This window comes from Eleutherodactylus coqui, chromosome 13, assembly GCF_035609145.1.
Source record: "Eleutherodactylus coqui strain aEleCoq1 chromosome 13, aEleCoq1.hap1, whole genome shotgun sequence".
Taxonomy (NCBI): Eukaryota; Metazoa; Chordata; class Amphibia; order Anura; family Eleutherodactylidae; genus Eleutherodactylus; species Eleutherodactylus coqui.
In genome coordinates this window covers 91,692,571-91,704,802 of record NC_089849.1, presented here as the reverse complement: position 1 = coordinate 91,704,802, position 12,232 = coordinate 91,692,571, and the positions used below count along the sequence as shown (strand labels likewise).

Genomic DNA, 12,232 nt, shown 5'->3' with positions numbered 1-12,232 from the left:
CAGCGCTATAGTAGTTATAGCACTGCACACACAGGGCCGGGGTAGTGGTTGTATTCCTGGCCATAGGGGGCAGTATTATAAGGCCTCGATATCGCTCTCGCAGTCCTTCTGCAGCCCTGGGTGCCGGGCGTTTCCGCAGGGAAACAGCCTCCCATCCCTACAGGGCTAAAGGAATCCCCTGCTGTGGCTGTCACAGTGATGAGGGGACTCCCTGCGGGGATGGAGGAATCCCCTGTCACAGCTGCAGGGCAATAGCACTGGCCATACTAAAATCAATGGGACAAAATCACACTCCTCTGCCACTGCTGTCCCCTCATTACTGTCACACTGTTTATTGATGAGGGGACTCCCTGCGGCAAGGATTTTCGGGGTGCGGCTTGAAATATAATTCCTACCCCAAAAATAATCCCTAACTGCAGAAAAGAAAAAAATAATAATACATCACCTTAGAAGCGCTGTTTTCTTCCCAGTCCCCGACACTCTTCTTCAGCATCTCTTCTCGCCAGGGACTGAAAAATCCCCGCCTCCTGAAAGCGCTGCCTCTGATTGGCTGAGTGCTGTGACCAATCAGAGGCAACGCTCAGCCATTCATTGAAATTCCACCTGCCCTTTACTGTGGGTGGGCGTCATGCCCTGTCTCCACCTGCCCTCAGCCGCTTGATGTCAGCACAGGGGAGGCCTCTGGCCTTGCTAAAAATTGAGCCCCTGGCTTCAGGCCTATTTAGGTCACGCCCACAGTTTAGACCGGGCCTCCTTCCCGTGCGTGAACGTGGCCTAGTATTTACAGCTTACTGAGGAGGTGGGGGCTGCTTTCAGCTGCTTCCTCTCGCCTCGGGTGCTGCTAGACTGCTGGGCACATTCTCAGGGGACTCCAGCTGCTGGTCTACAGTGGGTAAGACTGCCATTAGGCAGCACAAGTTAACCCCTTATTGTTCTGGGCCAGTGATAGTTGTTCCTACTACCATCATGTCACTGAGATCTGAGAGAGCCGAGCCAATGCCTGGTTTCCACACTTACTATACGTCCGAACGCTGCCAGAAGCAAGTCTCCCGTGGCCATGTAACCCGGCTCTGCAAAGCCTGCACCCCTCCACGGCAGCCGCCCCCTGCGACTCCTCACTCAGAATCAGATTCTGCCGATGCGGTCAACCGCAACCCACCTCCGAACCGGAATGGCTAAGACCCCTGATACAGGCGGTTCTTTCCATGGTGGATAGGTTTGACTGACATGCCCTCTCGCGGTAGACACAGGCGTTCACGGTCCAGCCGCCTCAAGGTCTCTCCGGAGTCTATTTCTCCATCCTCCGCCTCTCTTAATCCATCCCAGGCGGCGAATCCGGAACTTTCGGAAGTGGAACTCTCAGAGGATCGTTCCGTACCGGAGTTTGAGGCGGAGCGCTTATCCAAGATGGCGGCTACAGTTGATATCTTTTATTGCGGTAATCAGGCTAACTTTCATATATCTGAGGAGAGCTCCTCTGCCAATCAGGAGGCTCACTCCTTCAGACACTCTAGGCGGCTCCTAAGCTCCTTCACAAGCACAAGGAATTTGAGGAAGCGCTTTCCCTGGAATGGGTCGACCTGCTAAATTGAAAGGTTTTGATGTTTTATACCCTTTTCCGCAGGATTTGATGCAGAAGTGGTCTGCTCCCCTATGGTGTACCCGCAGATTGCCCGCTTATCCAGGCATACCACCATTCCAGTGGAGGATGGCACGTCATTCGCTAACCCACGTGATAAGAAGATGGAATCAGTCTACGAGGCGATTTTTGAATCTGTGGGTTCTGCTCTGCGACCGGTGTTCACAGCAACATGGGTATGTCATAACGTTGTCGCATGGGCCAAGCAGCTTCAAGAGGTCCTGCCTGCGGACGCCTCTCCGCAAGCAAAGACACTTCTCATGCAACTAGAGGTAGGTGGTGGTTTCACCTGTGAGGCCTCCCCAGATGCCACTTGACGGTTAGTATATGGCTTGTCGTCATCAGTGATAGCACGTCGCATCATCTGGCTAAAGGCATGGGATGCAGACACCGCTTCTAAGAAAAAGCTAACTAATCTTCTCTTCCTGGGCTCTTGTTTGGGGACAAGCTGGCCAAGATTATTTCAAAAGCACTCTGTTACCTCAAAACAGGCCAAAACGAACAAAGGCAACAAGTCCTTTAGTTCCGTTTGTCGCTCTAGCCCGCGACTGTCAGACCTTGCTATAGGTTCGCAGGAGCAAAGGAAAGGTCCCTCCTAAAACCGTGCCCTGCGTGGAAGCAGCAATCTCGCTCCGCAAAGCCCTCTTCGTCCAAACCCTCCGCGTGCAGGTCGACCACCGCCGATCATCGCAGTAGGGGTCGGTTGAAAAAGTTCCAGTTCACATGACTCCAGTTTGTGCCAGACGCCTGGGTTTGAGAGATCGTCACCTCCGGTAATGCCATCAAGTTTATCAGCACTCCACCGGCTCGTTTTTTCGAATCCCCCATTCCCGGATGTGCCACCAAAGCAAGAAAACTCCTGGGGGCCATGGAACATCCATTGGTGCAGCAGGTCATAGTGCCAGTCCCGCAAGGCAAGCGCTTAAAGAGTTTTACTTGAACCTGTTCATCGTGCCACAGAAAGATGGCTCAGTTCATCCAGTACTGAACGGGTACTTTTAAGTACGGCTTTTTCCTCTCGGTCATAGCGTCCCTGGACCGCCACAAATTCCTGTCATCTATCGACATCCAGGACGCGTATCTACACATTCCAGTTTGGCAAGCGCATCAACGTTTCCTGCTGTTTGCCCTTCAAGGCAGGCATTATCAGTTTCGGGTTGGCAACGGCTCCCAGGGTCTTCACCAAGATACTGGCAGCCATAATGGAACTCCTCTCCAGGAGAATCATAGCCATACCTTATTTGGACAATACCCTCATCAAGGGTCCATTGTGGATGGCCAGCCTGGAGAGTTTGCACATCTCCATACTCACTCTGGAACGGTTCGGCTGAAAGATGAATTATGCCAAATCATCGCAACGCAAATGAAGCTGATAAAATACTAATGGGCATTAGTGCCCATTAGTACTTTATGCAAAACAATCACTAAAACTTTCAATCGTTTGAAAGATTATCTTTGCATGTAAATGGGCCTTAACTCTTACAACTGAAGGCTCATTAAAATAAGGGGATTACCCAGGTTTCTTTCCTTATTTATTAATTAACACCCATGTGACGTGTTTCGGGGACACAGCTCCTTCCTCAGAAATGGCTGGATAGAGTGCAGTGATTAATCAGGTCCCTTATGTTAATGAGCCTCTGTCCTAAGAGTTGTGCCTTCAGTCCATTATTTTCTATCTTTTGTGATTAGTACTCTCATCCCCTATTATATATGGTGGCTTATTAGGCTTTCTGTCCTAAGAGTTGTGCCTTCAGTTCATTATTTTCTGTGTTTTATGATAGAGCGGTGTGTCTTCCATGTGACAGCCAAGCCTTTGATTGGGCTTTGAAGTCAGAACAAGGGGAGGGGCTGACATGGGGATATTGAGGTGAATATCCTGAAATTAGAAAAATGACAATGAGGCTACATTCACATGGGCGAGAATCTTGCTTGAGTTCTTTGCTTTGCAAGATGCACAAAACTTGCACAGAAATGAGCTCCATTCTTTTATTCACATGAGTGATTTTTTTTTTCCACTTCCAGCGATGCTGCAAAGATGGAAAAAAAAATTGCAGCATGTTCTATCCCTCGGAACGCCTCACCCATCCTTTTCAATGGGACCTTAAAAGACATTGCATGGCTCTCGCATGCCGTATGAACGTGCTGTGCAACGCATCTGTATCATACCTGTCTGATCATGCGCAGCACATGAGGTCCCTCCCACCGCCTCCTCGGAACTGGAAGTCGGCGTCACCGCTGCAGCCACACTACCATCCGGAGCTTGTAATGTAAGTTTTACATGTCGTATTTAAATGTTTTGTATAAGAATATATAGTCTATCCTTGATGAAGACGCCGGAGAGCATCGAAACGCGTCGCAATTGTTACCTGACCTGTCATGTTTTGGAATTATTAAATGGAGCCTGATTTGCTGCACTAGTGGTGACTTTATATCAGCTCATCCAACGAGCGCTGAGAACCTTTTTCATTATTTTACCTTCTGGAATATTTGCGATCTTCTGACGCACGTGGAAAAAAAAGGCACCCGAGGATCACAAATTCCAGTACATGGGTGAAAACTTTAAAAAACTTTTAGTCTCCTAAATACCCCTTTAAGAAAAGTGAAAGAAAAACAAAGATAATAACACAAATGGTCTTGTACTCCTGCAGTCAGTTTATTGTAACTGTTTAGCATCATTTGCTGCGGAGACCATACTGAAAACCTCTGAAGAAGAAGATAAAAGAGAGAGAGACTGGTCATCCAGTTTTATTACCTACTGAACATTACTTCTTCGGAAAGAAAGACTTCTAGCGTTATATTTATTTATTGTGAAATACTACTGTGTTTCCCCGAAAATAAGACAGTGTCTTATATTAATTTTTGTTCAAAAGGGTTTAACTTTTTTACATGTATAGCTGCCTGGACACTATTTAAATAGACTTTTTTAATTAACTGTTAGCAGGGCTTAATTTTGGAGTAGGGCTTATATTTCAAGCATCCTCAAAAAGCCTGAAAAATAATTTTGCATCCTCAAAAATTCTGGAAAATCGTGCTATGTCTTATTTTCAGGGTATGTCTTATTTTCAGGGAAACAGGGTACTAGTCAATGCAGAAAAAGTATTTACTGTTACCTGGAATCATCTTTAACCCCTTGAGTGGCACGCCCCGAAAAGTTCCGTGACGAGCTCCACTGCTCATAGCAACATAGCCCGGAAGATTTCCGGGCTATGTATCACTATGGGAGCTGCAGAGCACAATGCCACAAGCTGTGACAGTGTGCTCTGCCTGCACAGTCCCACAGAGAACAAAGCAAGGGCTTTGAAAAACCAGCAGAAGATATTGCCGGTATATCGGCAATGTCCTGCTTTGTTTACAGGTTGCCATAGAGACCATCGGCTTGTCAGAAGCAAGCCGATGGTCTCTGTGGCAGGGAGAGCTGGTTGTTAGCTGTCAGAGGACAGCTAGGTACTAGCTCTTACAGCAGAGATCAGAGAAAACCTCCGATCTCTGCTGTGTTAACCCTTTACATGCTGCAGTCTGTGACTGCAGCATGTAAAGGGCTGTCACTGCAGCATGTAAAGGGCTGTCACCATCGGACCCCTGGAATGTGATCAGGGGTCCTGATGGGTCCCTGTGGAAGTCCCCTAAAGGGACAAAAAAAAAAAATTTAAAAAAAATTAAAAAAAAAAAGGAAAAAAATTATTAAAAAAATAAAAAAAACACTTGTCTCCCTTTACTTTGTAAAAAATCAAAAATACAATCACACATGTGGTATCCGTGTGCGTCGTAATGACCCAGAGAAGGAAGTTAATACATTATTTAACCCCTTAATGACATGGCCCCTTTTTTCTTTTTTCCCCATTTCTTTTTTTCCTCCCCCCTGTTTAAAAAATCACAACTTGTCCCGCAAAAAATAAGCCCTTATATGGCCATGTCAATGGAAAAATGAAAAAGTTATGGCTCTTGAGACGCAACTGCAAAACTAGTTGAAATTCAATGATTAGACCATTTTAAAAAAACCTGCCCTGGTGGGCACGACAGGGTGGTAGGAAACCTGCCACTCAAGGGGTTAATGAATTACTGTGGTAACATTAACACATTTTCATTGGGAATTATTGTCACAAAGCAAAAGTGTAATTTCAAAATATATCAAATTTGGTTAAAGCGCATGTTAACCAATCTATACTTCATCTTAATAATAAATGAAACTTAGATATTGAGAAGTTATCAGTGGATTTTGATTATTACCGTATTTTTTAACTATAAGATGCAGTTTTCAGCAAGATAAAATCTTCATAAAAAGTGTCTGCACCTTATCATCCAGAGTCAGGGGGGTCTGGTAGATCCAGAGACCCCTGATCCCACTTCCTTAGTGATCCAGCAGTGGGCTGATTGGTCACCGCGGGTCTTATAGCCACGGTGGAGTTAAATTTAGCAGCACAATTTCACAGTTTTTGTTCCCGCAGATTATACAAGATGGTTATGTCCTAAATGTAAAAGGGAAAGGAGTGACCTTGTCCATCCTTCATGGCGCCGCCCAAAACTGGTGACATGTTTGGAAAATATTTTTTGGTATGTGTTTAATAAATTATCCAAGCCTGTGTTTAATTGGTGATATTTCAGGTCTTCTTTGCTCCAGGGGAAAAACGGATTGCTACATCGGAATCTTTTTTTTTTCTACTAGGAATCTAATTTTTAGAAACTGGATGACAGATGGGAGTGAACCACAGGTTAGAAAATACTACACTTCATAGAAGAGATAACCGCTATAATTTGACACGTCTTGTGTATGTTGACCTAACCTCTGAAAAATTATACATGACATCTAACATTGCATGGGGTAGAGCGGGAGTGGGGAGATTTTGGAAAGGGGCATTGTTGGGGTTTGCATTCCAACAATATCCTAAGGATATAATTAATGCCTTGGAAATAACATTTCTCTAAATGAAAAAAAAAAACTTAATAAAAATGTAAAAGCACAAACTGCTCTAAGAGTGAATTGCCAGTGTGAGCTCATTAATCTGAACGTGAAAATAGAGGAGAAAAATTACATTCCACAGAAACACATCTGCCTGGAAATAGATAAACGGTGCAGAATTTAAATTATGCAGCAAGAAATCAATTTATGCTGCAGATTTCACTCTTAAGGGTGGATTAACACGAGCGTGTTTATGTGCGTGCATACGCGCACACAAAAACACGCGTCTATTACAACCAATGAATTCCCTATGGTGTGTTCACATGTCCGTGTTTTACAGACGTTCCCCTGTAAAGATAAGACATGCGTGCACCATCGCTCCTGCACGCATTGCCTTCAATGGAACCTTGGCTGCTGCCGTCGGCTCCATTGAAGGTAATGGTCTGCTGGCACCCCTGAAGAGATTTTCAGGGAAGAGATTTAAATATAAGCACTTCTCTAAACATCATCCCTAACTGGTGTAAAAAAAAAAAAATCATACTCACCTTTCGTCAGCTGCCGGGGCTCAGCTGCATCCTGTCTCCGCTGTCCCCGCCTGCTGAAAGAGCTGCTTCTAATTGGCTGAGATGCTCAGCCAATCACAGGCAGCTCTCGGCCATTCAATGAATCACAGGCGAGTGCTGCCTGTGATTGGCTGAGAGATTTTAATTCCCCGCCTGCTGAAAGAACTTCAGGGCAGTGTCGGGACAGCAGAGACAGGATGCGGCTGAGCCTCGGCAGCTGAAAAATAGTGAGTATGATTTTTTTTTTTACACCAGTTAGGGTTGTTTTTCTGGGAAGGATTTATATTTAAAGCCCTTCCCTGAAAAAAAAATTAAGGGGTGCCGGCAGCTGTATCCTCTACCACAGCTGTCATCTGTGACAGCTGTGGTAGGGAATTCTTTATTCACCGCGGGGATGAAGAAAACATCTGCCGCATGTGGCAGATGTGTTCTTTATCCCTGCGGGGGACACGGCTGCGGCAGACACGTTAGTATATATATATATATATATATATATATATATATATATATATATATAATTTTTTTTTTTAATTATTATTTATTTTCTTTTTTTTTAACACTTAAAGGGATGGTTTTTAAGGGAAGAGCTTATATTTAAAGCTCTTCCCTGAAAATCACTTCAGTTGTGCTGGTAGACCATTGCCTTTAATAGATCCGCTGTCAGCAGCCGCGGTTCCATTGAAGGCAATGCATAGACCTTTACACACGTGTGTTTTTGTGCGTACATCGGTGCGCTCCTATGTACGCACACGCTCGTGTGAAGCCACCCTTAGTAATGCATCAGGTCAAATCTCCATGTACAGTCAAATCTCTAGTTTCCCTGTCTTCTAGTTTAGCCGGTTTCACAGATTTTTCAAGCCAGAATTTTGCTTCTAGTTTCACTGGCTGCTTCTAGTTTCATTGGCAGCTGCCGTTCCACGTGACCTCCTGCTCAGCGTCTCCTCCTCCTGATACTAAAACACTACACACCCTTCTCCAGCATTGCTTTATGTGCTAGTAAAACAGTACTGTAGTGTAATGTAAGCAGCCATGTTTACCCAGATAACACAGTGATGTCGCCTGCAGTCCTATATACCGCCATAGGTAACATACAGTGATAACGTTGAGGACAGATAATGATGTCAGCTGCAGTCCCGTTTAACAGCACAGAGAACACAGTGATAACACTGAGGATAGATAATGCTGCCACCTGCAGTCCTACGTAATGCTAAGGACAAATGATGTAGTAGATGTCACCTGCAGTCCTACGTAACAGCACAGAGAACACAGTGATAATGCTGAGTACAGATGATGTAATAGATGTGACCTGCAGTCCTATGTAACACCACAGATAACACACAGTAACATGTTCAATAACATGTTCAATGTTCATTTATTCTTTACAGTAGTCTTTTACATTCATTTTTCATTGTTATTGTTTTTGGTATTTAAAACTATATTTATTCTCTATTAAATTGGGTTTGGTCTGTTTTTTTGAAATATCTATAACAAATTAATTGGATTTACATTGATTCCTATGGAAATAATTGCCTCCAGTTTCATTGGTTTCAAGTTTGGCCGATTACTTTTGGACGGATTACCAATAGAGATGAGCGAACGTACTCGTTTAGGGCTATTTCGCAATCGAACATCCCTTTTTTCAAGTAACTGTCTACTCAGGTGAAAAGATTCGGGGGGCGGCGTGGAGGAGCGGGCGGTAGCAGTGGTGAACAGGGGGGAGCCCTCTCCCCACTCCCATCTGCAACCCCCCGCTCACCCCCGACGCCCCCCGAATCTTTTCGCCCGAATAGGCAGTTACTCGAAAAAAGCGATGCTCGATTGCGAAATAGCCCTAAACGAGTGCGTTCGCTCATCTCTAATTACCAACGAAACTAGAGGTTTGACTGTATTACATGCTGATTATGGTGCAGAATCACGACAAAATCTTCAGTGGAAGATCCACAGCTCAGAATTTTTCCATGTGAACATACTCTAAGGGCCCCTTCACACAAGCATTTGTATATGTCGTAGCGCAATTTTTTTACCCGTGTATCAGCATATTTTATTGCACTTTTTCCACCGGCACGGCACGTTTATTACCGAGCTGCAAATGAAATGGCTAATTTGTCTAATTAGTTCCTGATGCCTTCTTTTTTCAGCAGAATTACGCAACGTATTACACATCTCCTTGAGTTTTGCGTGCACATTAGCGAACCCCCATTGACATCTATGGTGAAGTTTGGTATGCAAATGCGCAGTAAAGTAGAGCATGCTATGTTTTTTTTTTGCATGACCGAAATGTGTGTGCAAAACACAGAAATGTGAACTAACTAGAGATGAGCGAGCATGCTCGTTTAAGCATACTGCTTGATCTAGTATCGGTATAGGCGAGTAACTGCTTACTCGACCGAGCAGCATGCAGCGGGGCGGGAGGGGCGGGGTGGAGAGAAAGAGGGAGAGAGAGATCTCTCTCCCTCTCTCTCTTCCCCCCCCCCCCCCCCCCGGCCCTACCATTAAAATCAATGTTCTATTCTCTGCGTATTGCGTGCATAAATTCTGTGTGCAAATATGCCCGTGTGTAGGAGTCCTAAAGGTTGAGAACCTTCAAGATGAAAGAATAAAATTAGCTTTATCAGCCCTGATTAGCAGTAACCCAAATCAGTATACCTGCAATATTCACTTTTCACAGAAACTATGCTACAGAGCTCTGATCATAGAAACACCTCCGGCGCAAACTCTGTTGCTGCAATCTTCTCAGCTTCGGTGAAGTCGTCCATAGTTTTCCCTTTAATCTTCTTGAGCCACGCTTTCTTACTTTCTTTGTTCTTTGTGGCCTGCACATGGCTGTCTGCCTCTTTCTGCTGTGATGACTTTTCCCCATGGAATTCCTTCAGTTGCTTCACGGTCAGCAGTTGAAAGTTGCTATATTCTCTGTAGGGGTTGACTGTCCCAACATGGTCTGGCGCTTTCCGTTTCGGGATATTAATTTTCATATTTTGCCCCATGATCATCCGCATGGGCTGAATAGACTCACAACTTCTGTATAGACCAATTTGCTTCACACCGGCATCAAGGGCTGAGGTTGATCTTCTATGAGAACCATTGCACTTTTTTGACATCTGGTAGCCATAGCTTGTGCGTGGGCGAATAAGAATAGGACAGGGTATGGTGGAATGAATCTCTGGACCATGCAAGGACTCTTTCATTTGCAGGCTGACTTTTCTTTTCTCAAAGCTTGTTAGAAACGTTGTTACATCTATAGGTACATTAGAAGACTTTAAATGCTGCAGAAGCGTCAGGGGGTCAGTGTCTTGATTTTCTGTTTGAAGAGTAGGCGACCTAAATGTCTTCCGTTCATTACCAGATAGAAAAACTCCCCACTTATCTCGAATTGTAGAGTTCTGCTCCATAATTGAGCCAACTACATCTGTCTTCTGCAGATTCTGAATAGTACTGACTTTTAGGAGGATTTGATTGGGACTCATAGGAGTGTGCGGTCCACGTTGTTTTATACGTTGCAGCACTGCAGTCTCGCTTATAGAAAGAGCAGATTTGCGCCCTGGAGATCCATAACCTGATTCGTCATCTAGAATACAAATGCAAGCAATCAAGATATCAGCATATATACTTTACATGAGAAGTACACATACAACTACTGTGTGTACAGGTTTTATAACTCTGTTACTCACAATTACTATTAAAGAAGTCATTCACTTATCAGTACTATAATACTGCCCCCTAGTACAACAATACTACCTTCTATGGAAAGAATATGACTATTACTATAATAGTGCCTCCTATGTACAGAATTATAACTACAGTAATTCTGCTCCCTACGTACAAGTATATCTATTATAATACTGTCCTCTACATTCAAGAATATAACTACTATAATACTGCTCCTATGTACAAGAATATAATTATTATAATACTGCCCCCTATGTACAAGAATATAACTACTATAATACTGCCTCCTATGTACAAGAATATAACTACTATAATACTGCCCCCTATGTACAAGAATATAACTACTATAATACTGCCCCTATGTACAAGAATATAACTACTATAATACTGCCCCCTATGTACAAGAATATAACTACTATAATACTGCCCCTATGTACAAGAAAATAACTACTATAATACTGCCTCCTATCTACAAGAATATAACTACTATAATACTGCCTCTTATGTACAAGAATATAACTACTATAATACTACCCCCTATATACAAGAATATACCTACTATAATACTGTCCCTATGTACAACAATATAACTACTATAATAATGCCCCCTATGTACAAGACTATAACTACTATAATACTGCCCCTATGTACAAGAATATAACTACTATAATACTGCCCCCTATGTACTAGAATATAAATACTATAATACTGCTCCTATGTACAAGATTATAGCTACTATAATATTGCCTCCTATGTACAAGAATATAACTACTATAATACTGCCTCTTATGTACAAGAATATAACTACTATAATACTGCCTCCTATGTACAAGAATATAACTACTATAATACTGTCCCCTATGTACAAGAATATAACTACTATAATACTGCCCCCTATGTACAAGAATATAACTACTATAATACTGCTCCTATGTACAAGAATATAACTACTATAATACTGCCTCCTATGTACAAGAATATAACTACTATAATACTGCTCCCTATATACAACAATATAACTACTATAATAATGCCCCCTATGTACAAGACTATAACTACTATAATACTGCTCCCTATGTACGAGAATATAACTACTATAATACTGCCTACTATGTACAAAAATGTGACTACTATATACTGCCCCTATGTAAACAATATAACTACTATAATACTGCCTCCTATGTACAAGAATATAACTACTATAATACTGCTCCTATGTACAAGAATATAAATAATATAATACTGCCTCCTATCTACAAGAATATAACTACTATAATACTGCCTCTTATGTACAAGAATATAACTACTATAATACTGCCCCCTATGTACAAGAATATAACTACTGTAATACTGCTCCTATGTACAAGAATATAACTACTATAATACTGCCCCCTATGTACAAGAATATAACTACTATAATACTGCTCCCCTATGTACAAGAATATAACTACTATAATACTGCCCCCT

General features: G+C 43.0%; 1 protein-coding gene across 1 annotated transcript in view; it reads right to left on the bottom strand.

Annotated features, from left to right (window-relative positions):
• Positions 1-9,587: 9,587 nt before the first annotated feature.
• Positions 9,588-12,232, bottom strand: part of LOC136587306 (F-box and WD repeat domain containing protein 10B-like) — a 41,607-nt gene continuing 38,962 nt past the window's right edge. Inside the window, exon 13 of the mRNA XM_066585861.1 lies at positions 9,588-10,664. Coding sequence (XP_066441958.1) covers positions 9,790-10,664 — 875 coding nt within the window. The 3' untranslated portion in view covers positions 9,588-9,789. The remainder of the gene's footprint in view (positions 10,665-12,232) is intronic.